The 25,267-nt window shown below is 41.1% G+C and overlaps 1 protein-coding gene across 2 annotated transcripts in view; it reads right to left on the bottom strand.

Annotated features, from left to right (window-relative positions):
- The window catches only part of TAOK1 (TAO kinase 1), a 44,961-nt gene that overhangs the window by 7,434 nt on the left and 12,260 nt on the right, over positions 1 to 25,267 (bottom strand). The window contains exons 3-18 of one of the 2 annotated variants that reach the window (XM_008930449.4): positions 23,673 to 23,744; positions 20,639 to 20,740; positions 19,803 to 19,848; positions 18,817 to 18,913; positions 17,883 to 17,996; positions 17,020 to 17,111; positions 14,430 to 14,523; positions 12,962 to 13,043; positions 10,844 to 11,011; positions 9,769 to 9,972; positions 8,446 to 8,580; positions 7,634 to 7,870; positions 6,742 to 6,870; positions 4,972 to 5,175; positions 4,219 to 4,458; positions 468 to 680 (exon numbers count right to left, since the gene is read on the bottom strand). In XM_008930449.4, coding sequence (XP_008928697.1) covers positions 468 to 680; positions 4,219 to 4,458; positions 4,972 to 5,175; positions 6,742 to 6,870; positions 7,634 to 7,870; positions 8,446 to 8,580; positions 9,769 to 9,972; positions 10,844 to 11,011; positions 12,962 to 13,043; positions 14,430 to 14,523; positions 17,020 to 17,111; positions 17,883 to 17,996; positions 18,817 to 18,913; positions 19,803 to 19,848; positions 20,639 to 20,740; positions 23,673 to 23,744 — 2,229 coding nt within the window. The remainder of the gene's footprint in view (positions 1 to 467; positions 681 to 4,218; positions 4,459 to 4,971; positions 5,176 to 6,741; positions 6,871 to 7,633; positions 7,871 to 8,445; positions 8,581 to 9,768; positions 9,973 to 10,843; positions 11,012 to 12,961; positions 13,044 to 14,429; positions 14,524 to 17,019; positions 17,112 to 17,882; positions 17,997 to 18,816; positions 18,914 to 19,802; positions 19,849 to 20,638; positions 20,741 to 23,672; positions 23,745 to 25,267) is intronic. The other variant, XM_018076685.3, reaches the window with a different exon arrangement.

Raw genomic sequence — 25,267 nt, 5'->3', positions numbered from 1 at the left:
AGAAGGAATCACAGAACTTTCACAACATTTTGCCCTCAGATTTACAGCCAAAACTCTGGACTCCTCCATGACTCACAATGAGCATCTTCCACCAGTGGGACATGTTTTGGTTGGTAATATCAACAAATCAAAAGCTAAATGACTTATGACAGCCAGATGCACACTATTTAATGATGCTCTAACAGGGATGTTTATGTTGCCACATTTCATGCAAAAGCAGTCCTCTGGCCACACAGATGCATCACTTTGCATCTCTGCAACAGCAGCTTCAGCTTCAGCCTGCCTGGGGAGGGTAGTGTGTCTTTCCTCTGCATTTGAATGCTGCTTTTTAAACACAGAGGAAGGACTGTGCAGGGTATGGCATGTGCAGCAAGGAAGCAGAAAGCCTGCTGTCAGGATACAGAGCCGTTAAAATGCAAACATCCCTCTTCGGCTGAGGAACCCTGGGTCCCTCGGAGGCGACTCACAGCTTGTGTAGAGAGCATTTCATTAATGCTGTGATCATACTGCTCAGCCAGGATAGCCAGCTTCCGGGTCTGCTCCTCCTTGAGCCGTTTGAGGACAGCTTTATGTTCACTCTTTGGCGTGGTCTCCAGCAGATGGTTTCTCAGTGCTTTGTACTGTCTGGTTTGGATCTTGCATGTATCCTGAAACTGCTTCTTTATCTGTAGTTCTTTTGACTGGAAAGATGGAGGGGACACAAAGAAAAAACCAGCATGTTTCAAATGAGCGAAATATCCATTCAAATGGATATTTAGGATTACATTAAGGATATGAGTTCAAGAATCCACAAATGTATATTAACATCTACAGTGCAAGGAGGGAAGCAAAATACACAAGAGGCAATGACTATTGCTGCAGCTGCTTTGACATTGCTACTGTGTGAAACAATTACAATACAGACACTTTTATAACAAAGCTCCAGCCTAAATACAGCTGTCTCTGCACAAAGAGCCTCACATTTGTCACTGGACTGGATCCAGTCCTGGGTGTTGCTTTTCAAGAAAAGTTCTTGAGGGACAGGACTAATATTTATTAGCACCAAAAGCCATACTTACACATGACTGTGCTTGTATGGTACATATATATGAACAGCACTTAATGTTATGAAAAGCAGCAGATCCGGTGCATGGGAAGGGACAGGGAAAAAGAATGACACTTTTTCCACTGAGGATTTGATGAAATTAAGATGTATTCTAACCCTTGATATTAAGAGCCTGGTTTTCATAAAGAAACTCAAAAACGGCTGGGAAATATTAGATGCTTAAAAATGTACACCACAAGAACATTAGTATTGTGTGAGTCTAGAAAACAAAACAATTCCCCAGTCCCACTGGAGGCTTACTGGAGATGGAGTTTTCCTCCCTTTGCACTTGCTACCACCTCTGTATTGTTTAGAGACTTAACTGTGATTGCACACAGGGTTGACAAACACCAGTCCTGGAAAAGGTATCAGGATCTGATTTTGCTGTAGGACCTTGAGGAAATTAATTACTTTTTTCCTTTTACCTGCCTCCAGAGCAGCTCGTGAGGGTTAACATCTACTAAGATGTTAAGACCCTAGAAAGGAGGGTGTTCTGGGGTTCTCTGTATGTTTCTGCAGGAGGGTTGGCAAGGATACTTCTAACTAAGCAAAACCCAGAAGTGATGAGCAATGGTGGTTAACTGACAGATGGTCAAGTTCACCATGGTAAGAATAAATAAAGAAATAAATAAACCCCAATTACTAAAATCAGACACCAGGCAGTCAGTATACACTATGGGCCTTCCCCTTGGCCACCATTGCCAAATCCTGAAGCACTGGAGACAGGAACAGAATACACAACCAGATTCCTGTCCTTCAAGTAAGCTGGAGGAGCTCTGGGATATGAACCTGTGCATGCCTCACATTAGCTCCTCCACTGCTCCTCCTGGCATTAACGCAAGACTCAGCAGGGCAGGTGGAAAGTACAGCACTTGAAGCCACCTCAAAAGGTGTCCAGCCCAATTTAGATACCAGCACACTTTGCTGCATAAAAGAACAACATTTTGCTAACCTGATGCAGAAAACAGGACAGACACGGGTTTCATTCAAACCAAAACATGTATCACAGAGAGGAATGCATTGCTTTTAACCTTTCTAAATTTCACAGGAAGTTATTTCCCTCCAGGAAACCTTTAAGGTTATTTCTCCCTGCCCTTAAGGGAAGTGTCAGCAGGTTACACATTCCCATCAGGGACCTGGTCACAGCAAAACACTATCAACCTATTTTGTCCTCATTTTCTGTGAAGTCTTGCTTGGACACCAGACTCTGTTTACAGGCTTCCAATCCAAAGGCTTTAACAACAGGAAACAGAAGGGAGGGGTAAGATTTCCAGTCAGACTTCTGACAAGATCATTTTGACCTATTATTGTGAAATACCAGCAAGAGGGTATTTGCATCACAATTAACACACTCAAAACAATAACAGTCGTTTTCACTGAAGGGTGAATTCTAGCTATGGGTCCTTCTGGTGCTGTCACAGAACAGACACTGACCGTTAAAAAACTGCTTCCAGGACAAAGGGCCTCACTAAATAACAAAGGGAAAGCCTGAAACGTGCCCTCGAGGGAAAACGTTGCTGGAGAGAGAAACTGAACAAATGGTCAAATTATCTATTCAATTAAGAATACTTGCCTGCATTAGTCAGAAGCAGGAGAAGGAGTTAATGCTAGAGAACAGCCTCAATAAAGAGGGGATTGTGCTACAAACCCAACGGTTGTCCACAGGCTGCATTATTAGCACTGTGTGTACGCAAAGGTGCAGGATTGACAGCTCAAGCCTGAAATCCTTCACTAATCACAGAACAGCCATGCAAAGCAAAGTGCAAGCTTTCCATGCTCCCTGCAAAACGCTCCAGCCCTGTCCTCCCTGGAAAAGGGAAGGGGTTGGAGAGTCTGCAGAGGTGAGAGGGCAGCCAAGTCCCTGCAGCCCAGAGAGACCACGGATCCTGCTGTCCAGGGAAGGAGAACGGACATGCTGCCCACTCGTGTTTGCACCGCATCACCTTGGGGAGGCAGAACTCATTCATGCTAATCTCAGAAGGATCAACCTAATACAGCTGCTTCAGTTTTATTCAGCTCAGAGTGCAGCACAGCTTCCCTGTGAAGTCATCAGCTATTTATACTCTATATCCTTGGAGATTCTCAACAGCGATCAGATGGTCCCTTGTTCTTACAAGCCAGGTTTTCACTATTTAATATTATTCTAATATTGACAAATCAGGTGTAATTTTTTCTTTTCTGAAGTTTTATTTTCAAGTTGGTTATTTTCTCTGTAAAAAGGTAATTTGCAGGTGGTGAAAAACTAAATCAGATGGGAAATATGAAGAGGAAAGACCTAGAACAAAAAAGAAACCCCATGCTCAGTATGCCATACACTCGTTTTTTTACTGGCACAGCTGAACACTGGGTGGAGAGAAGAAGTCTGCCTCCTCAAAGGAATGTACCAGGCAGCTTTGTGAAAGGCCTTATACTCCCTTCTCAGACACTTCAGAATAAACCACTGGACTTCTTTGGATGAAGTGAAGGCTTACAATGAAAACACTAAAAGTCTCAATTACAGAGGCCTCATAGTTCTGGTCAGCCACCACAGCTACAAGGGCAGCATGAGAAACCCAGGAGAGACAACACAGCAAAGGTCAGTGCCAGGAGCTTCCTGAGGACACTGCACTTGGCCGGTGTCTCTCTCTTCTCCCTCCCCCCACTTGCTACTATGTCAGCCTTAATATAAAAACAGTAACCAGGTGAGTTAGCCAAGCCTGATAGTGCAGTTCATTTTGATGCACACAGCAACACAAAAGCTTTTGGTTTTGGTTTTTAAATTATAGTGCTTCATTACAGAAAAATAGATTTTATTCTTGTCTATGGGGGAGAAGAGGATCAGAAAATGGTGTAGGAAAAAGAAAGGGGGAGGGGAAGTGTACTGCAAAGATTAAATGCATTTTAAATACCCCAAAAAGGGAGGGACACTGCTGAGAAGAGCTTTCCAAATAAAAGGAGGGAACAGTGCTGCTGTGGCCTGCCTGCAATACACTGCAACCCTGATCACCCCTGCTGTGGTGCTTGCAGACACCTTTCAAACTAACGAGCCTCCAAGTACCTCGGCCCTGCCCACAGTGCAAACAAGAACTGAGCTGTAACAGACCCCTCTTCCACCACCACCAGCTCGCACCCAGAGTTCCCACATCCCTCAGTACCTTCAGGCTCTTGGGTTGCTGCCGGACCTCCATGACGTGCTTACGCCTCAGCTCCCGCTCCCGGCGCTTGTTGTATTCCAGCTGGTTGGTGAGCTCGGTCTGGTGCTGGAGCCGGATCAGCTCACAGCGCATCTTCTGGATGGTACTGAGATGGCGGAACTCCAGCTCCTGCATGGACTCGTGCTGACGCAGCAGCATGGCGTGCTCCAGGTCCTTCTGTGTCTGCCTTTTGTTTAGCTCCTAACAGGAGGACAGAGGGAATTATTAGATTCTTTGTACTTACTTGGATTTCCGTTCACAAAGTGACATTTCGCTTTGTTCACAAGGGCATTTCTCTCTTTCCAAGGCATTTGAGGACAGAGCACAGAGTTTCTTCGCCTTATCAGCAGCAGACAGCAACGCCACCGGTAATTTTTCCTTCCTCATTTCACTTTTCTTCTTCCTGTTCTAGATGCTCAACAGGATTCACAGTAAGCATTTTCTGGAAAGGACTGTAGCTGTTGTGTCTGATAACTTTTTGGATCTAACAATTCTCCTGCAATAGGGCACTAATCTGAACATTTGATGCCGCGTGATCCCTAAATGTCACAGGGATTACCAGATGGCATTTCAAAGCATCGAACCGTTGTTTTACCAAAACACTTTGGATGTGGTAACTAACACTTCTGTTTGATTGGAGCTGGACTGCAGGTGCTCCTGTGAGATGCACTTCACACACATGATTCCAGGTCTCATCTCAGCCTGTTCTCTTACCTCCCGAACCAGGTCCTGCTCCAGGTTATGGCGGCCAAGGAGCATCCGTCTCTTGAAGCGGCGACACTCCAGCTCCAAGTATTGCCTCTGACGCCTCAGTAAGTTGGCCTCTTCCTCTGCCTGGAAATGCTGGATGTTCTCCTTCTGCTTGGAGAGCCACTCCTGCTTCTCCTTCTTTGGAGTGCTCTGGTTTTCATTCAGCTCCTGATAACAGCAAGAGAATCAATTGTGAAACAGTCACACAAGCCTCCTTGGCCATGAGCAACTGGACAGACCTGACTAATAATGTCTCAAAGCTGTTCTACCCTCTCTTCTCCAAGGCTGGTTGGAGAAACATCCCAGCCTCTACAAAATGCCTAAGGGTGTTCCAGGAGACAATTCACACAGAAGCAAATTTAAACTACAACTTTTTTTTTTGCACTGGTCGTTTTAACTGGCCAAAATGCTGGTTTGTATCCACAGTCTCCAGGCATATATATTAGCTCAAAACATCAAAATGATGGCTTGCCACTGAAAACACTTGGAGGTCCTGCCATACTGCCAGACAGACATTTTTACAGGCTCCCAAAGGACTTAAAGGAGGAGGAAAGCGTTGACATCCTGTTGTTCAAACATAACTCCAGCCACATGAAGCAGATCTGAAAATTTGTCTTGCTTGATCAGAACACATATCCATTTTACAGTAACTCACTGAGGCAGAGACACTCACTGAGATGCCATAACTTATGAAAACAATATAATGAAGTTCACAGGTGAAACTCCACATTTGTACTGCACTCAGTACATAGCTTAAAGTATCTTTGGCAAAAGACTCTGCTTGCTTGAATTGCATACTAGAGATACCCATGCAGTAATTAAGACTTGTTGTGATACATTTCAACTGAAGTATGAGACAGAACTCCTCTGTATTTCTTCAGTGTTTCTTGGTGCTCTGTGATCTACTGCCCACTTAGAAAAAGATTCTATGTTATTATAAAGAGCCCACGCTACTATAGTTTTTGTTAGATCTTTCTTGGCTCTGCTGCTCTTTAGCCTTTTTTTTTCTCCTGGGAAATGTCTATGTTTGGGAATATTCCCCTTTGGAGCAAGTTCCAAAGTTGCATCACAGAAGTTGATGGTTGAGCACTAAATGGTTCTTTCAAAAAAATTATTTATAGTCCTTACAGTTTCAGTCCACAAAAAGAATCAGGAAGTTTGATTCTACAGTTTCTCTTCATTTCACAGAGATCTTGATTTTCACTACAATGCAGTGATTATTAAATAATTACACAACTTTCTACATTAAATAGTGTTTTTCAGGTATTTTCCCGAAAAAAATGCAGGTCATGTTTAGTGTTCTGTTCTCTTGATCCTGTACAGAAATATCATTAAGTCATAAGAAACCACGAACTGCTGCAGTGCATGACCTCTATCTGTAGCAACAAGGTATGAGAAAAATGCTCATGACCTTTCATAGACTACATCCTTTTATTCCTTAAGATTGCCAAATTTGCATGTTTTGGGCTAAAAAGCAACATTAAACAATGGAGAGGTAAGTACTTTCATGATAAACATGTAAGTGCCAATAAATAAATCAACTCTCTTATTCTAAAGTCAAAGATATGAAACAAATATAGTATGAACAAGATTCTGCTCATGAAATGCAGAACTTGCTGCAATCCTGTGAAAGATCTCTGGTGCACAGTGTCACCTTTATTTCTGAATGTTCACCACTCTCACTCTGTATCACACGCTGCACTATATTCACATTTGTCATTACAGATGAGTTACCTCTTTCAGTTGCTCTTTACGAAGTTTATATTCTCTCTTCTGGGACTCCAGGAAACTGTTCAATTCTTTTTTCTGTTGGGCCTGAATATGCTGTTGAAACTTCTTTTCTTCATTGGCCATCACTTTAGCCTACAACAAAGCCAGCAGCAAATCAGTCTGAGTCCCAGTGGATTACAGCTTGCATTCCATTTCAGCACCAAGACCAAGAATTCATGGTACAGTCAGCACGATACCCACGATGACTCTGGATAAGTGAAAATCCCAGGAGCTTGCCCTCACTCTCTCCTCATTCCCCATCCCATCAAAGCACCCAGCAGAGTCCCTTTCCAGTGCCTCATTCCCTCAGCCCTATTGTTCAGCTAGTCTTGTCTAACGAAGTCAACACCTTATGATAAACTATATCCTCAGCCCTCCACTGAGAGACCCGAGATGAAAAAAGAATCAATAATAACTGCTGTAGGCAGCACCACTTCATTATCAATTATTTAAAAGCATAAAACTCCCATATCCATACACAACTAGACAGTGAACATTTAAGTGTAGCTGGCACATTTCTCCGCAGGCTAATCTGCCTCCACAACACTCGATGGAGTCAGTTATTGACAGCACATCCATGGCAAGGGAGGGGAAAACCCTCACAGTGTTTTTTCTGGGGTCAGTATTCTAATATTCAGTGTTAACACACTGCGGTAAAGGACATACCTGTCCTCTAGTTACATCACCCCTTAGTGTAAGGAGGTGATTATTAGCCTTTTTCTAATTAGCAATTTGCTTGGCTCCTGAACACAAGACATGTAAGAGACTTTGCTCACTGCCATCACTGGTGAGGGGAAGTGGACAATTCAACGTAACTGACAAACACAGGCTGGTCTGATAAGCAGTAACCTCCTACCTCTTTCTCCATGGCTGCTTGGTGCTTTTTAATTAGCTTTTCCATTTCTGCAGCAAAATTGTTACGCTGTGTTTCAAGATCTTTGTCCAACCTGAGGCGATGCTCGTCCATCTCTGCCTTCAGTTTATTCTCTAATGCCATCAGTTGCTTCTGGTGCTGCCGTCTCATACGTTTATAGCCAGACATCTGCTCTCGGAGCTCAGAGTCTTGTTCATGTTCCTGCATTTGCCTTGTCACCTAGGAAGATAACCACAACGGGCCAAAGGAAGTTAATGCTGCCTAATCTGCTTTTCAGCAGTCTTCAAACCACAAAAGAAAACGATTCAGTAAAGAAATATGATTTTGTTGTAAAGAAAAGCACACATCCTAATGGCAGCAGAGCAGATTAAAAACTCAATTCTGCTGTAGAAGATAAGCTCACATGGGCTCCAGCAGAAAAACAGTACAATTGTTATAAAGCTGGTACTAAATAATGGCCTTTTAGCCTAATGCAATGAGGGTGGATATATAGACACACACAAATATTCATAACACGCATATGAAAATAAAAGCCAGCTTATTATAATAGATGCTTTCCTACATTGTACTGGGCACATTGGGTTTGAAACTATTTAATATACACAAATTACATTGGCCAAGGTGTCTCATTTATGCTTTATTAGCTGACACTAAACTATTTCAGTGATAGTATCTCAGTCAGCGAGGATAGCTCACATTCTGATGAAATCCTGCAAGCTCTAAGTAGCTGCACAGAGCTGTGGTTCAAAGCATCCCTCCCTACACAACTCCACCAAAGTAAAACCCCCACGTACCAGCGATGCTGTGCGTATGGTAGCAAAGTGCTCTCGGTTGCGATAATGAGACTTGTGGCGAGATACTTGGGGAGGAGACTGGGGTTCTGATGCCCTTGTTCGAGGATCCGACTCCTCTCTGTAGTTTTCTTCCTCCTTATCAGCAAATGTGAACGTCAGGGAATAAAAAGAATCTGTGTTACTAAAGATTTAGGTTTTTTTTTTCCAAAACCCATTACAAAAGGAAGGAAAAACATTTTACATTCATCAGCCCTGAAACATCCTCCTGCCAATAAGATGGGTGAAGGAATATACTGCAACAAGAGCTCTGATCTAGGATCTTCGCTCTTGGAAATTTCATTGTGAATTTTTATTACTAAGAGGAAAATTACTAATTAGAGCTGAAAATGAGAAAAATAAATGGAAAACTGAAAGACGAGTTAAACAGTTTACTTCAACAAAACATGAAAAGTATAAAGTAGATTTTATCAAGTCTGAAAGACAAAACCAACATCTTTGTAACTCTGAAAGACAGAAGATTTTCATTACACCCACTGCAGAAACACCTCAAAGCAAATTTTAGAATTTGTCATGGTGTATTCCACATTCTTATTTTGAGTTTGTCATTCATCACAGTGCGATTACTAGTTAGATATGATACACTAATTAACTCCCCGAGGAAATACCTGTGTCTTTGTTGCATATCTGGGCAAAGAACAAGACATTCTAACCACACCTATCATTAGCCAGGGAAACGGTGGTGCTTTGAGCTAACGAGTGGTAACCCCTCCATGGCAGCATGGCTCCGAGGAACTCCAGCCCAGCTTACCCTTCATCGGGCAGAGGGAAAGCAGGGAAGTGGTTTCCACTTCATTTCTTTTTCCATGCACCTTTATTCACTAACCAAATATTCAAATCAAGTGCTGGGAAGCTGCAGAACAGATTTCAGCTACTGTTGTGGGTCTTGAATTTAAGAATTCACTAACAAGGAGGTAAGAAGGTGGAACTCTCACATCCTGTTGTCTGACAAAACAGTGCTCTGCAAATTAAGGGCATCCACTAAACAAGCCTATTTACAACCTGCCATTCCAACTCCTCCCAATAAAGCAAACTGCTTTCAAAACAATTCAATTAGTAAAATAATTTTAGTGAATTAACAAAAATAAGCGACTTTCACAGTAACCTTCCCAAGTTTCCAGTGCACATTCATACATTTGGGGCACAATAATAGAACCTGCAGATAATGACTCGGGATTGGAAGCAGTTGACTTTTTGCTGATGTGCCAACCAAATCCTCTCCCATTTTACACCTTCAAAGTTCACTGGTAAAAATCCAGAGCTTACCGGCTTTAAATGAATGACAGAGCTATTTGACATCACGGTGTGGTCCCCCTCCATCATATCCAGCTCGCTCTTATCATCCGAGGCATCTGGAAGACTGTTAACACTACTGCTTTGGCTACTGGCACTGATAGACATACTAGGAATGGACTGATTACTTCCGACACTGTTCACCGTTCCCGTCCTGCCGACACCATGATCTTGTTCCTGGGAGAAAGGAATTATTATGAAAATTCAGACCCATCCCACTTGTATCTGTGGACATTACCAAATGGAACATTCATTCCATTTCTTTCTAAAGGCATCCACCTGCCACGTCGTGGCAGCTTCCACCCTCCAGGCACTGCCATCAAACGTTTTTCTTGGGGGATGCTGGGGAGAGGAAGGAATCGGCCTTGTCAAGATTAACTGGCTGATGTCAGATCCTTTTCGACAGCAAGCCTGTTAACAAGCTGAACTCTATCATGTATCAGCTACAGTGTGTCACCAGAAACTGTTCTGACACCAGCATCACCCGAGTGCTCAGCTGGGACCCTGCACCTCACAGGTTTCTTTCTGTACTGCAGAACTTCAGTACTGGAGAACTGCAATTCAGAGTCCCCATCACTGCATGGTGACTGCAGCACTCAACCCAAAAAAGATAAATTAATTTCCTTGATGACTTTTTTTTTTTAAAATAAATCAAGTACAAATTTTTATGTCTTAGAACAGCATCCTCAGACAAAACTATAAGATTTTCAAGGCCTTGGAGATATGGTTAAATAGAGGTTAACTGCAATTGCTAAAGAGTCCTCATGAAGCCTCATAAACAGGCAAAGAAAGCAAGGATTTACAGAACTGGAAGCTGACTGTTCAAGCATGAACACATGGCACAGCTTCTTGCCAGCACTAGGCATCTACCCTGTTTGTCCTTGTTTGTGCCTTGAGGTAGCTTTATTCCAAGCACAGAGGGGAGAGACAGCATCAGAGCCAGGTGTGTAAACAGCCTCCCTTTGTTTTAGCAGTATCTGAGTTGTGGTTATTTAAATGACAGCCTCGTTTTCTCTGGTTCAGTGATGAAATCAAACATTTCTCTCACCTCCTCCTCCTCCTGTGTTTCCACTGCAGGGCCATTGTGGGCCTCTTGGAAGAGGAGCTTCTTCATTTTACGATACTGCAGGTTGTCCAGTTCTCTCACTGCATCCTTTGTTCTCTGAATCAGGTCTATTAACACTGTTTCGGGCCGCTCTCGAAGAACAAACATGTGCTGTAGAACACACAAACAGGTGAGTGACTCTCGTGCCTCCAACACATAGGCTTTGAGGATACAACGATGAGCTGTAGTTGGGCTTATTAGCCCTCTTCCCTGCACAGGAGAAGAACACCTTCCTACCTCACGCTGGTACTGTTTTTGAGACTTCATGATTCAGATAGATTTCAGAATAATTGCTTTCTGATGGCAGACTTCCACCAAAAAAAAAAGATGCAAAAAACCTGGAAATGGTATTTCACATACCACGAAAACGTGCTCAGTATATACCTAGACTTTAGAGACGTTATCTGCTTGTGGTTTAGTGAGGGCAGAGCAACAAACATCATGTAAAAGCTTAAGATGCAAGGCTGGCTAGTATCTTTAACCAAATGTTAATTAACTCATGAGCTAACCCTCACTATAAAACCTTTTTCCTTGTTTAGAAAAGCCTGAGAATCAAATATTCATCATACAACTCTGAGTCATAAAATAGGCTGTGAACCTTAGAGCCCAGTTCTCGAACAGTTCACCATGTTCTGATCTTTTTTTTTTTTGGGGGGGGGGAGATAATCACCCCATGTCTCTGCAAAGGTGGTTACATTTTGCCAATAGGTAAAACAAGTCCTGTCTATGTATGTCAGAAGCAGCTTTTGCAGTCTCCAGATGCAATGTGCTGTGCAAGCATGAGTCATTATTAACACCACCGCTACTTTCATTTTGTTCCTTTGGAGAACTGCATTGCTGTTCCCAACATGTCACATTCCCTACCTGTCCCTGTGAAGTGGCATTGCAGCTGTTTCAGACTATAGATATGGAAGGAATACATTCCCAAACGTTTCATTTCCATCAATGTTCACTTTAATTGCAGCACATTGCTCAAAATAAAACCAATCTGCAGAATTCTGAAATGGCAGGACTACACACCCACACTGAAACCTTTCCTGGATAATTGCATTTACTTTCTGAATAGACAGTTTTCAAAGAGGCACAAGTCCTTCGAGCCATTTTTAGGTAAAACCATTCAAAAAGGTGCTGATAAAACCTTCATAAATAGCATCTATTTCCCTGCAATGCAAAAAATTTGGAAAAACACTGTTTAGCAGAAAAAGGGCCAGGATAAAAAGAAACCCAAAATGTCACGAGCACTGTAAAGAGAATGACAAGTTAGCAAAATTCTGAATGCCACCTGATGCCACAAAGGAAATCCACCAAAGTCACCCAATAAAGCAGCTCTAACACCCAACTTCTATGTGAGTTCTGTTCACTCAGGAACACGTCAGCTTTTTGCAACAATCTACCCCACTGGTTTTGTCTCCAGACCAGAACGAGGAAAGCCAAGTACCTGCAGCACTCAGGAGCACAAATGGAATAAAAAAATATCTAAGAAATAAAGCAAAAGAAAACCTGCAGATTGCTAATGCTTCTTCATATCAAGGAAAAATATGGTGAGGAAAAACTGCTTTCCTCTGCCCCCTTTCCCCCAGGGATACTATTAGAACAGCAGATTTCAGGTCTCTGCAAAGCACACAGGTGATGGGAGAGGCTACAAAGCCTTGGGGTGTATACAGAAGAGAATAAAGAGGGAAGTAACAAAATGTATTTGTTAGTTAATGCATGGCAGCTCTGTTGGGATTAATTATAATCACTGCAATGACAGACCGAGTTCAAAAAACAAACTCTCGACAAGTTGATGGTCACCCACTGTCACCTGATGGAGTGACCTTTCATGGTGAGAACTCCAAGGCTGTCTAGGAGAGTCAGCTGAGAACACTGGGACACTGCAGAGAGGCAATAAAGCTGGGACTGCCAGCTCAGTACACCCCAGAGCACTCCCAGCTCAAAGGTGTTCAGGCAGAGAGAGCATCACTAAACCATAACCTTGTACAGCAGATGAGAAAGAACACCATCACAGGGCACAGCCCCTTTTAATACCATATGGAAAGCAAAAAGGACAAGCAAGCCAACCTTCAGAAGCTCCTCTGATGTAGGCCTGTCTTGAGGAATTTTCTGGAGGCAAGAATCTACGAAGTTTCGAAAATAATCAGACCTGTGTCAAGGAGAGGAAAGAAAAAAATCCATCTGAGTTAACGACCCAGTTTAATTCATTAAGCAATCAAGATACTCACATTTGGGTGCTCTTAGCAGAAAAAGTGGGGAGAAACCACACAGACCCAGTACTTCACCCTACAGCTTCTGACATCCCTAGTCAAGCCACAGCCCACCAGTATGAGTAGGTAGATCCCTTTAACTTACAGACAGAATGTTTTGGCTTAAGAATGCAAAACTATGGCCCAATTCAAGAGGAAGGAGAGTTCTGTATAAAAGCAGACACCCAAATAGTTCAGTGTGAGCATCAACTCTGTCAAGTTCTACACTGCACAAATTCTCAAGCTCTAATCAGAGCCCCTGTCCCATTCCACCTCTGCACAGGTGTTTTATCCAGGTATTGAAGTACGATTCCTGAAATGCCTGTGGCCCCTCTGACATGACTTTACACTATTGTGCAATCTGTCACCAGTAAGAATTAAAGTCAGGATTTGTTAAGTAACTTCTCTCCTTCTGTAAGCTAAAAGTCTATATTTTGCCCCTTCTTTCTCTGAACACAGGTCATCAGAAGGTCAGGATTATACCTCAAAAACAGCAGTACATCAGTTGAACAGGCTTTATTTCTTTCCACCCTCATTACTCCCCCCATCCCATCATGTAATGGGAGGGTTTGCTACTGCAAATTTTCAATAAATTAAATTACTGCACTTTTTCGGTCAGAAAAATGCATAAAGAAATTTGAATGTTTAGTCGATCACCAGGGCATGAAATAGTTTAACCAGAAAAATCTCAAAAGTAGAAAAATATTTCTAAAAACAAGGGACAATGTATTATGTTGGAGGCCTAGTACTATGGCTCAGTAAACCACAGTTAGGAAGTTTTTAACTTTTGAAATTAGTTGACTGTGTTTGCTGTTTCAAAAGACAGTTGTTGAGGCTGGAAGGCACAAAATGTTACTACTGTGCTTTATTCTTCTGAAGTTTATGCAACAGACACTTGCCACACACAAGCTGTGTCTTCATCTTGCAGAGCAACACTTCAACAAAACAAGATTTAGGAATTGACAGTGTGGTTTGTGATTAAAAAAACACTAAAAACCACAGTTTTGGCAGGCTTGGGAGCTTCAGAAGTTTACTGACCCATGAACGGAGTTTTTTACAGGATCTTATGTTCTTCCAGCAGCATGTCCTGTTTCTACTACACTGCGGAGCCTCAAATGTATATTTAGTAATTGGTCAACTTTGTATATAAAATGTATAGTGAATCTAATGAGAACCTTCCAGCTCACATCCTCCCAACAGGAATCCAGCCATTTCAAGAACTCAGCATGACAAAGCACTCCATTTACAGCAATTCCCTACAACATTCCTCCCTCAGCAATACTCACCATTCATTAGACTGTAGTGTAGGGGATTCATTCTGCGCTATGTGATATAAGGCACTCATTGCGTTCATGTTAAACAAAGGAGGCTTCCTTTCCGCTGCACACAAGAGAAAAGAAGTTTTATACAGGGAGATAGTCCCATGGTTTTGCTCAGAGTTTTTTTTTTTTTTTAGTTTACATCCCTTTAAACAGAAAACCACATCAGCAAAATCCCTACTGCCTGAACATGGAACCCCAAACCAACCCTACCCTGCAATCAGACAGATATGTTGGCATAAGTCCTGTGCCATTGCAGAAGATGAAAGCCCTTTGAAGATCAAATGCCTTGTCCTCTCAAGCTTTTAAATTACGTGGTTTATCATAGTTGAGTTCTCTGACTCACTGTAATGTACTAAAATAGGAATAAGTTAACAGTAAGCTCTATACTCGGTGTTTAGCCACTAAGCATTCTTGGTTTCATACACTCCCCTCTTCTTTTTTTTTTAATCTACAGTTGCTAAAAAGCTAAGAAATATTTATTTCTAGCAGGACAGTAGTGATGAAGAAAAGGCTGGTTACAAGAACCATCAAATCACACTTAACTGACTAAGCACATGGGCAGGAAGTCAGCAACAGGCCAACTCTTTATACTATTTTGAGAGTTGCATTCTCTTTGGCTCTTCTCTCTTTCAAGCCTGTGTTACTCTTATAGACTGACACAGCATGAAAGCTTAATGAGGAAGGAGATGATCTCACTGTAACAACAAAATTGAAGCTTTACCAGAATGCTTATGGGGTAAACTTATAAAGCTCAGCCTCGCCATAAACATTCCAGAGAAGGTGGTCAGGCCACGAGGACGTTCCTACACCAGTCAAAATGCAACAGAAAACTTTCCTTCCTCAAAAAAACCCAAAAAACTCCCCAAAAACCCAAACAAACAAACAAGGAAAAAAAATAATGCTGGTTTTCTTATTCTGCTCCTCAGTTTTGAGTCAAATAGTAGCAGTGAGGTATGAATCAGAGATCATAGTTCATTCATGACTATGGCAGGATGGACTAAGTTCTACAAATTCCTCAGAATGAGAAAATTGAGGAGCTAAGTCTTTCCTCAAATGTAGCACTTTACCTTCTCTGATCTGTCAGATAACTAGCTGCTGCTATCAGCGATCAGACTGCTTATTCATTAAACTATTTTAACTGACTGTTCTCCGTAGCTTTTTTGCTCTTAACTCACCTGAATGAGCAGAAATCTTCAGGAAACCCTGAAACTGAGCCCTCAATGAGGCCATTTTTAAGACTTAAGTGATAATTTGAGAAGACTACTAGACATGCCGTTTTTCTGCTGCCTTCCCAGGCTTACTCAAACCAACACAACCGAGCCAGCCACACCGACCCAGCCTACAGCACTCTGCTGTCCTGACCTAGTCTCACCTCCCACCACGCCAGCAGCCGACGACGAAGCCAAACGCTTCATCCCGCAAGAACGCGGCGTGCAGGAGGCTCCCGGGGGTGTGGTGGCCATGAGCTCACTGCATTCCTGGAGCCCTGCAGCCAGCCAAGTCTCCTTACTCCACTCGGAGCAGGGTTCTGTCATGACAGTCACACCCCTTAAACTTGCTTTATATTGGCAACCAAAAAAAAAAAAAAAACCCCACCAAAAAACCCACACAACAACTCTGCTCTGAAGAAAGAATCTATTTCATGTCCTGGAAGAAAATGAAGTTGACAGTTTGGAATGCCAGACAGCATTTTTAGCTAAACTGTGCAGTTCACATGGATTAGTGTGTTCCTGAGAGCTCTCACTGCCCGGCTGGGCTGCTCCTCCAACTGAGGTCGGGTTGGAGTCTGAGCAATCAGATCTGACAAGGATGGGAGGACAGCCCCAGGTGCACTGCAGTAGTGTGCATGGTGTTGTGCTTCAGTGAGGGTATTTTTGTTCCAAGAAAACATTACGTGTTAAATTGAAATAGAATGCCATACTAACAATGTCCTTTTAAACTGACATTCTGCTTTTAAGACTCTGTTGTAATGGCAATGCCATCCTTTCTTTAGGCTTCGACTTACAAGTTACCACTTCAAAATTGAATTATTCCCTATCTTTCTGTCTAAAGAAAAGAAAATAAATCTATTCACAAGTGACAACATACACTGCATATAGCTTTGAAAGTGCCAACTTACCCAAAACTTCATTACTGCAGGACTTGTTAATGCATCTTAAATTTTCATGCAAACAGTTATCAACTTACAGCATTAAATACATTTCCACACTGGTAGTTTTAATGGTTCATTTCTAAAGCTGTTCAGCAGTTTTTCAGTTCAGAAGTTAACTGCCTCTCCCACAGAACGTGAACACCCTTAGTGATATCACTTGGCTACTGTCTTTGTCTATATAACTCTTTTTCTTCAGGTAATGAAAACACCAGCTCAATAAACATTAAATTGGAGACTTGACTTGTATTTTAGAGAGCACATTTAGTTCCTTTCTCCAAAACTCAAGTCCCAGAAAAACCAGGACAATGAAAGAAGCACAGATCTTCTGCACTGTGATTCAGTTGAATTAGTTCTAGGTATTAAATATCTACATTTTACTATTTGTCAAAGGAAATAACTTACCTAACTCAATACAGGTAATTCCAAGAGACCAAACATCTACTTTGCCATCATACTGCCCTTCATCCATGGCTAAAATCACTTCTGGGGCCATCCTAAAATAGGAAATTGGTTCTCATAAATGGGCAACGGAACACCTTATCTTCATCAGTGTGAAACAGGCTATTTCACTGATTTCAGCTACCATAAACAAATCATTCCCCAAGCCATCAGGCATGACCATGGGATACTGGGAACAAAGACCAGGCACCCACACCAGTGCACGCCTGCAGAGGCTGCACGATGTTCTCCTGTGCTTTGCCCAGCTCTCCATTTCTGAGTATCGCCACCTTCTCACCCTCCCACATTTCCAATAGTTTAGCTGGCTGACCAACTCTGGTGAAATAATTATAGCATGCAGTTGTGTAAACACCACAGATTAGGTGTAAGAGATCAAAAGCATACAAGGGATCTGCAAAGGGGTTTGTTCAATGAACCTGGCCTTTCCTATGAAAGAAAAAACACTTCAGTTATTTCAACAACCAGACGCGGTAAGAACATAGGAATTGTTTAAGCCACTGGGGGGAGTGATTAAAATATATTACAGATGATTCAATCCCACCTCTACCACTTAAGGTCAGTGTAAGAAGAACAACAAAACATTTTTATTACTTTTCGTGAACTACAAATACAAGGATTCACAATTTCTTGGAACCCAGAGCCTAGTTACTATTTAATTTTTATTTTTTTTTTGTACAAAGTACATTTTATCACTACCACGACTAGAACATTACAAAGCTAGCTCCACTAAGCCCAAGTATATTAAATAGCCAGTAAATGATCTTTTCACTTCAGAAAGCCAGAAATAAGTCAAACTCTTGGCTTACCAATATGGCGTCCCCACAAATGAGTTGGCAGGAGATGCTATGGAAGCAGACCCAAAGTCAGCAAGTTTCACCTGTCCTGGCTCTGTCAGCAGGATGTTTCCTGCCTTGATATCTCTGGTTATAGAATACAAGTGTCAGTATTACTCCTCTCCAAAGAAGAAAACTTTCTATTGGACAGACTACAAAACACACCAGTATTCACATGTTCAAGCTGTAAAATACCCACATTTCCTCCAAAAGCCACAAAATACCCATTTTTCTTCCAAATACAAAGTCTTTAACCATTAGGTTAATTGTTTAATGTGGCCCTTGATTTTGGAATCTTTTGTCTTAAATGTTAGTCTTAATGTTTGTCTTAAAAATCAACTTAAAATGGCACACCAGGATAAACTTCACATACAGTTCAGCAAAATCTTCTAAATCAAATATACTATCAATGATTTTCAAAAAGACCTAATAATGTAACTATTCAAATTCTTCATCCCACTAAAATGCAGCATGTTAAACACAAAGAACATCTGCATCCCAAACTTACTGTGTGCTACTCAACATGTTCATGAAAAACTAATTTTTCAAGAATTAGTGCTCCCCCCCACCCCAGCAATCTTGGCCTTGCAGTTCCTATGAGTTATTTGGGTGAACTCAGCCTGACTTGCACTGCTTCAGGGACAATCAGCATTGGATCAAGGATTGAAAAGCTTAGCAGATTCAAAGGAATTCTACAGAAATTATGAACACCAGCTGTAAGACACAGTGCATGTGCAGATACAGAGTTTGCTACTGTTTAGACTGCTGTAAATCACTTGTTTGGGAGCATATGGACACTGTGAAAAGAAGATCTCTGCTTACAATATTAAATTTGGGATGAAGGTAATACAATCAATAAAATAAATTACCTGTAAGTGTGTGAGACAGCAAAAGTATAACCACTTACCTATGGATCATATTGTGAGAATGCAAGTATGCTAATCCCTGGAGAGCACCATGGGTAATTGCTGCTATTTCCACTTCTTGCAATGGCTTTTTATGAACTTAAGGAAAGAATTTATGTGAAATTCAATATTACAGAAAACAATACAGTTTGCAGCATGCAACTGAGTACTCTTAACAATGTCAACAGAAATACTAAAAGTTTATTTTCACTAGGTTCAGCATGAGAAGCCAATGTAAAATTAGTTCACAATCTATAATCAGATGTAATCTTCTAACTGTAAAACAGCAGCTATTTACTACCAAAGAGACTACTCTGCAACCATAAACTACATTCCTGTCAGTTCTGTGACCATTCTCCCAAGTAACTATTTGAGACTCAGTATCCAGTTTTCCATTAATGAAGCTAAACACTAAACCCTAGACCTTTACAACAATTCACACTCAAATAAACTGTAGCAATACAGATGAGACTCTGGCAGCTCAGCCTTTTGTCCTGAAATGCTTCTGGCAAGGAAAGTAGCTGAACAACTTACTGGCCAAACATATATCTTCAAAGAAAGTTCACTACAAGAAGCCTGGTAGAAAAACGACCATTTAACAAACGGCCTCATCAAGCAAAACCCTAATACTGCTGCAGTGCTATTTTAGTCAACAGGCCTACAGTTGTTTGTAAGCACTAGGATCAACAGCAAGGGTTTTCAGGAATAAATCTTGAATTGTCATGACAGGAGAACCTAAAACTCAGAAGAAAACAAATAGCTGACTGACAACTTTAACACGAACCAAGGAGAAAACAGAGCACCTAGGAAAGCCAATATTCTACAGAAAACCCACTACAGACATGCAAAAATTGGACAGGCTGTGCCTGTTCACACACTCTCTGTCCCCAGATAAAACTATATACTCAAGGACAATTCTGTGATGCTGTAACCTCCTACTTCAGTACTATACTTCTGACTTTCCACCACACAAACACGCGTGACATACCTTCTAGTAAGTCTGATGCTGATCCTAAACAATATTCCATAACAAGCTGTATGGGAAGAAATCAAAGTAGTTGTTAGAAAAATCTCTAACAGTAAATGTACGTTTTCTAGACTTCTATGGAGAAATCTGGAACTGACCCTTGGAGCACACAGTGCAAACTGCCATTACAAAGCAAGTATTGCTTGGAACATAAGCCCCATCCCAGCACTGTCACACTGGCCCCTCCCATAAGCACAGCTCTAACTGGCATTAGCATAACCCTCCTGTGTAAGATACCAAGTAACAACACTTGTAGGGAAAGCAAAAGCACATTCATAACCAGTTATGTATTGTATTACATATCGTATTTTATATGCACATACTTAACAGGAACCTTAAATTGCACTTAACAAGCTTATCAGAGTATTAAAGGGCTATTTAGGGATTTACTTAAGATTCTGTTCCAGTCAGATTTGCAAAAGAGAAACTAAAACTTTGTCCTACAGATTTATTGTAGCTAATACATGAACAGTACTTACAACTTAAACTATTAGTTCAACAATATGATTTCTTTAGTATATTGTACTGCAAAACTTGGTCAATGATGGGTGTGCATTGTTTTAAATACTCATTTACATGAAGCTAAATACACTAGAACAGCAGCACATTCACCTTATTCTGTAAGTGAAAGCTTCCCTAGATCAATTCCAAAAACTACATTCAGTTTTACTGATCACCTGTAAGCTCCTCTGAGTCTGTGCAATACCAGTGGCTCAGGTGGCTCCCAAAAGCCAGCTGGAGAGATTTTAAAGCTTCCTTAACCAAGGCAAGAGAAGTGCAGAGCAGCAGATGCTTACCCATGCTGTATGCTCCCGCAGATAGCAGCCTTTGTATTCTATACTGTTAGGGTGTTTTATTCTTTGGAGGAACTTGACTTCCTTAATAATATCCTGCCATTTCTGTAGGGAATAAAACGAATAGAATGACTTTATACAACTGTTACCTTTGGTTTTTTTGGTTGTTGTTATTATGTCACTTAATTATTTTAAGAGGCAAAACTATCTCAAGGTTTCAAATCAAAATAAATTTGCATCAACACTGTGATGTTCACTGTTTAACTCCTCAGTAGACCTACAAAACAAGTTGTTGATTAATTAGGCTGTATGCAAGGATCTCTCATCAGTGCAATACTTTATATTTTATGTGTGCATACGATATACTGGTAAACACTTAATATCTGAGCAAGTCCTCAAAAAAGAAGAGATCCTCTTTAAACAGATACCATTTCAGTTGTCAAATCAAACATACACTCCAATCTGAAAGAGATGTGGGTGATAAGTGTCCTCCAGCAGGATCAGCCGTCTCCCTCTTAACTCTTGTAGCTATAAAGACCTACCCCTACTAGTCACTATAATACACTGGATGAGGTCCCATTTATCAGCCACCAAATATCTGACCACGTTCTTGATAACATTTCTCTCTCTATTACTAGTTTAGTTTTTACAAGGACCAATTTGAAATGAGTTACCTACTAGACAAGGGATTGGTTCTTCAGGGAAAAAAAAAATAAACAGATAAAACAAGGCCCAGGCTTATAATAAGGGGAGCACTGCAGTGCAAGTTAGAAGTACAGAAGAGACCTAAATGCCAAGTTCCAGTGTCTGCCTTGACACTGCCACTGCTCCCCTCAGAGACCTTCAAGTTCTCCCACTTGCTGCACATCCACATCTCCTCAGGCAAGGAAGGCAAAAGCTTGTGAGTGCAACAGCAAAACTACAACTACCAGGAAAGATTTTCAAAACCAAATGCAGTAGCTGAAACCATTTAAGTATGTAGGAGTCAACACAAGAGTGTTGACACTGCAAATGTTTTTGAGCAAGAGAGTATCAGTTCTGAAGTTAACCAAAGGTAGAAAAACCTTACCTAACACCCAAAAGTTCAAAAGCTGTTTTCCAGGTCCTGTTAATCCCTCAGCACACTCTACCTCAGGTACAGGTATGTGGTTGGGATTCATAGAGGGACAGAGGGTTCATCTACCCTAATGCTTTGGAAAACATGTGCAAAACCCAAATCCTCCTCAATAAAAATTTTAGGGTTAGAGAAACACACGAAACCAGGGAACATGGAAGCCACAACTGAGGCAGCTGATTGACTAAGTTAAGCATTTCTCAACACCAGAAACGTCATGAGAATGACACAATGCAGTTATACTAACATAAACTCTCTCACTGACACTGGAATGACCTCGCTGCCTTTTACCTTCAGCCTCAAAGGTTTTGAGGTACTAAGCAATAAAAGCCAAATCAAGAAAGCACTTCTACATTGGGAGAGAGAGGTGATATACTAGTCAAGAAGTAGTCACGATTTCCTGCATAAAAAAAGCCCCAAGATCACATTAAGAGCACAGTAATACATTTTTCAAAGGTTTTAAACTTATTTTTAGTATAAAATATGAACTTATTTCAGGGAATTATTGTTCCCAGCAATGATAAAATCTTACTATGAAACCAAAGTAAATACAAATGATACCAGAATGCCCTTAATCAATTTTCTTTACATAGGTTGGATACTCCAGCAAACTTCTGAACAAAACAAATAAGTATGGAAGTAAAATAGAAAGTTTTAATCCTCCTCTTATTACTTTCTTCAAAATAAAGAAACATACGCATTGAAGACAAACAAAAGCTATTTCTGAAGCATGCACAGTTTGTTTCATTCATGTGAATAGAGTATTTATAGCTCACAGTAATTAAAACAGTAGGACAAGTAGCAAGTACAAATTATTCTTTCATCAGTACACAGTTAAACAAGTCACCGCAGTGACAAAACAGAAACAGGCACAGCAAATTTAACTATGAAGCTGGAATTCAGGACTGCTGGAGAGACACTGCCACCTCTACCTCCTACACAGACATACACACACAGAGAGGAAGGAATAGTTCAGCTCCTGGGAGTGCAGATGATCAATACACAAAAGGCACAGAAAGCAATGAGCTGTTAGTCAAACTCATCGGAGCAAAGCTGCTTCTAAGATTGGAATACAGAGAATGGAGGGAGGGAACCATAAATGCCTGGAACAACATGCTTACAATAAATACTTCTGTTGAAAAATCATGCCACGATTTGATACATGTTATTTACCAGAAATAATACCAAATCAGCTGCTCATGTCACGTTGGGCTTTTCAAGAATCTGTATCAGCACTTAAACATTTCAAGTATAAAATCAACTATCTCTACTAAATGTCCTAGGGAAAAGAGACACATCTGGGGTGGCCATAAAAACACAATGTCTAAATCTCAGAGGCCCACTTTTGCAGACCTCTCTGCAAAGAGTGCCTTAATCCCTGGCTCTGGCAGTTCTTCCAGAATTATGCTGCTGTTCAGATTTTCACACTCATTCATTCACTGCTGTTTTGCCTTTGTTTCAGCTGCTCATGAACACAGTCATTCCAAGGAAGGATGGGTTCCGCCTCACTACTTTGTACAAGCAAGGCTCCCTCTGAAATTCTCAGTGCTGCATCCAGTGCTATTATTCCTTTGTCCAGGAAGCAACATGTTTTTTTTTTAAGGTATTTAAAATGAAACGTTTAGGGGCAATAAGACACTAACATACAACCCCATCATTTTTAATTTTCTTTTTTCCTTTCTACACATTTATGTGGTCCCAAAGGGGCCTGGAAGAAGAGAGTCCTACCCATCTTTTCCAGGAGTAGATTAGGCAGAAATAAACTGAGAACAGTAAACTGATTTGTTTTGTTTACACAGTACCCTCAATCACCTTTACAGTTATAGAAGAGATTTCTCTACAGGAACCCAAGATAATTAAAATCATCCCATATAATAAGTCTTTGCAATGGTCAAGGTTTAATGTACAACATGCTCCACGTACCTCATTGGACTGCTTCCCACTATATGACATTTTCTTGATGGCCACCACTTCATTGGTGCGCACATCACGTGCCTGCAACAGGAAAACACGGTGCATCAGTTCCTTCAGGGCCCCATTTCCCATAAGATGCAAACCAAACGTACACACAAAAAAACATCTTTATCCCTCAGCTAACTTGTGCAGAGAGTTAAACTAAAATATCTTCCAAGGGGTGTGACTGCTGCATCTATTGGAAATTTCTTTCCGAAGTGAAAGATCACCCTCCTGTCTGTGAGACAAGGTATGACATTTCTCCATGCTCAGCAATCCAGCAAGTCTCTGCACTGGGACTTCTAAATTAAAAATCACAGCTTTACAAAAGCAGCTCTGATTCAAGTAGAAGGGATTTTCCCTAAATCAACTTCCCTCCCTGCTCAGGTCCATTACAAACAAAACAGAAGCAAGGCTCAGCCCCCATGTTCCATTCAAACCATAAGGGAAGATGTCTCAGGATGCATAGGAGATACTTGCTCCAGACACTGCTGGTTTTTCTCCCCAGTGCTCCCCAATATCAGCTTTTGTGTCTTAGAGGAATGCCCACGATATAGAGAAAGATGGCAGTGATCTAAGCCACCCATCTTCAGACTGGACTTTTACTTTCTCCGTCCCACATTACTGTTATTTACACTGCACAAGAAATGTATGTGGTTTTTTGCACTTCAAAGGCAAACTTCATGACTTCTGATAGTAACAATCCAACGTAACAACCAGACAGGAAGTTTTTTTTTTAATTCAGCACCAAAGCAAGGATTCATTCCCCCTGCCAGGAGAAGAGGTAGCACCTCACAGGAAGGATGGTTCCAGACAAGACCCCAGATTTCCTCTGTTAAGGATTTCAGCAGCATGGGAGGGTGGTGGAGGAAAAGACCTCAGAGTCTCCCTGATAAGAATAATCAACTTGGACACGAAGCCAAATGATATAAATCAGAGTAATGTGCACCTCAGCATTCATTAATGACTGATGAAAATGCTGATTTTTAATATATTTGTACTATCAAGTACAGCCTATCAGAACATGGATTAATAAAGTATCAGGGCTCTGCCTTTCGTAAAAAGATTTTTTAGTCATGTTTTAATTCTGCTATTCATTAAAAGAGATTCCCAGAATTCCCTGTCAGTCTTTATTTCAACCAGTTATGATAAGCTTGAACCAATACTATTTTTAATTTTCTTTCTGTTTCAGAGGATCCTCTGACATTACCTGTGAAGTTGGGCTGGGGGTGACTATTTTTGTTGTTTGAGACAAAAAAGGGAAGAATAAAATTCTTACTCCTAGATCTTTATTAATTAGAGACAATCACTGAAACATTTAAATCAGTGAAGAACTGCAATAAAACAGGCAAGCAAAATACTAGAGTAGAGCAGAAGGAACCCAGCTCTAACAAAAGAGAGTGGGTTATTCTTCTGCTCCATCTGCAGTGTTCCAGTGTAGTAGGTTTCCTGTGTCAAGTAAAAGCTATTATTACACTGCAAAGCAGGGAGTAGGGTAAGGATAATACCAAAAATGATTCAGAGGTGCCAGACTTGCAGTTTCTAAGAAACTAAAACCATGAGGT

The sequence above is a fragment of the Manacus vitellinus genome, unplaced genomic scaffold (genome assembly GCF_001715985.3).
Source record: "Manacus vitellinus isolate BGI_N305 unplaced genomic scaffold, ASM171598v3 scaffold_32_pilon, whole genome shotgun sequence".
In the NCBI taxonomy this organism is placed as follows: Eukaryota; Metazoa; Chordata; class Aves; order Passeriformes; family Pipridae; genus Manacus; species Manacus vitellinus.
Note: the sequence above shows the minus strand (reverse complement) of the source record. Positions and strands in the feature narration are given on the sequence as shown.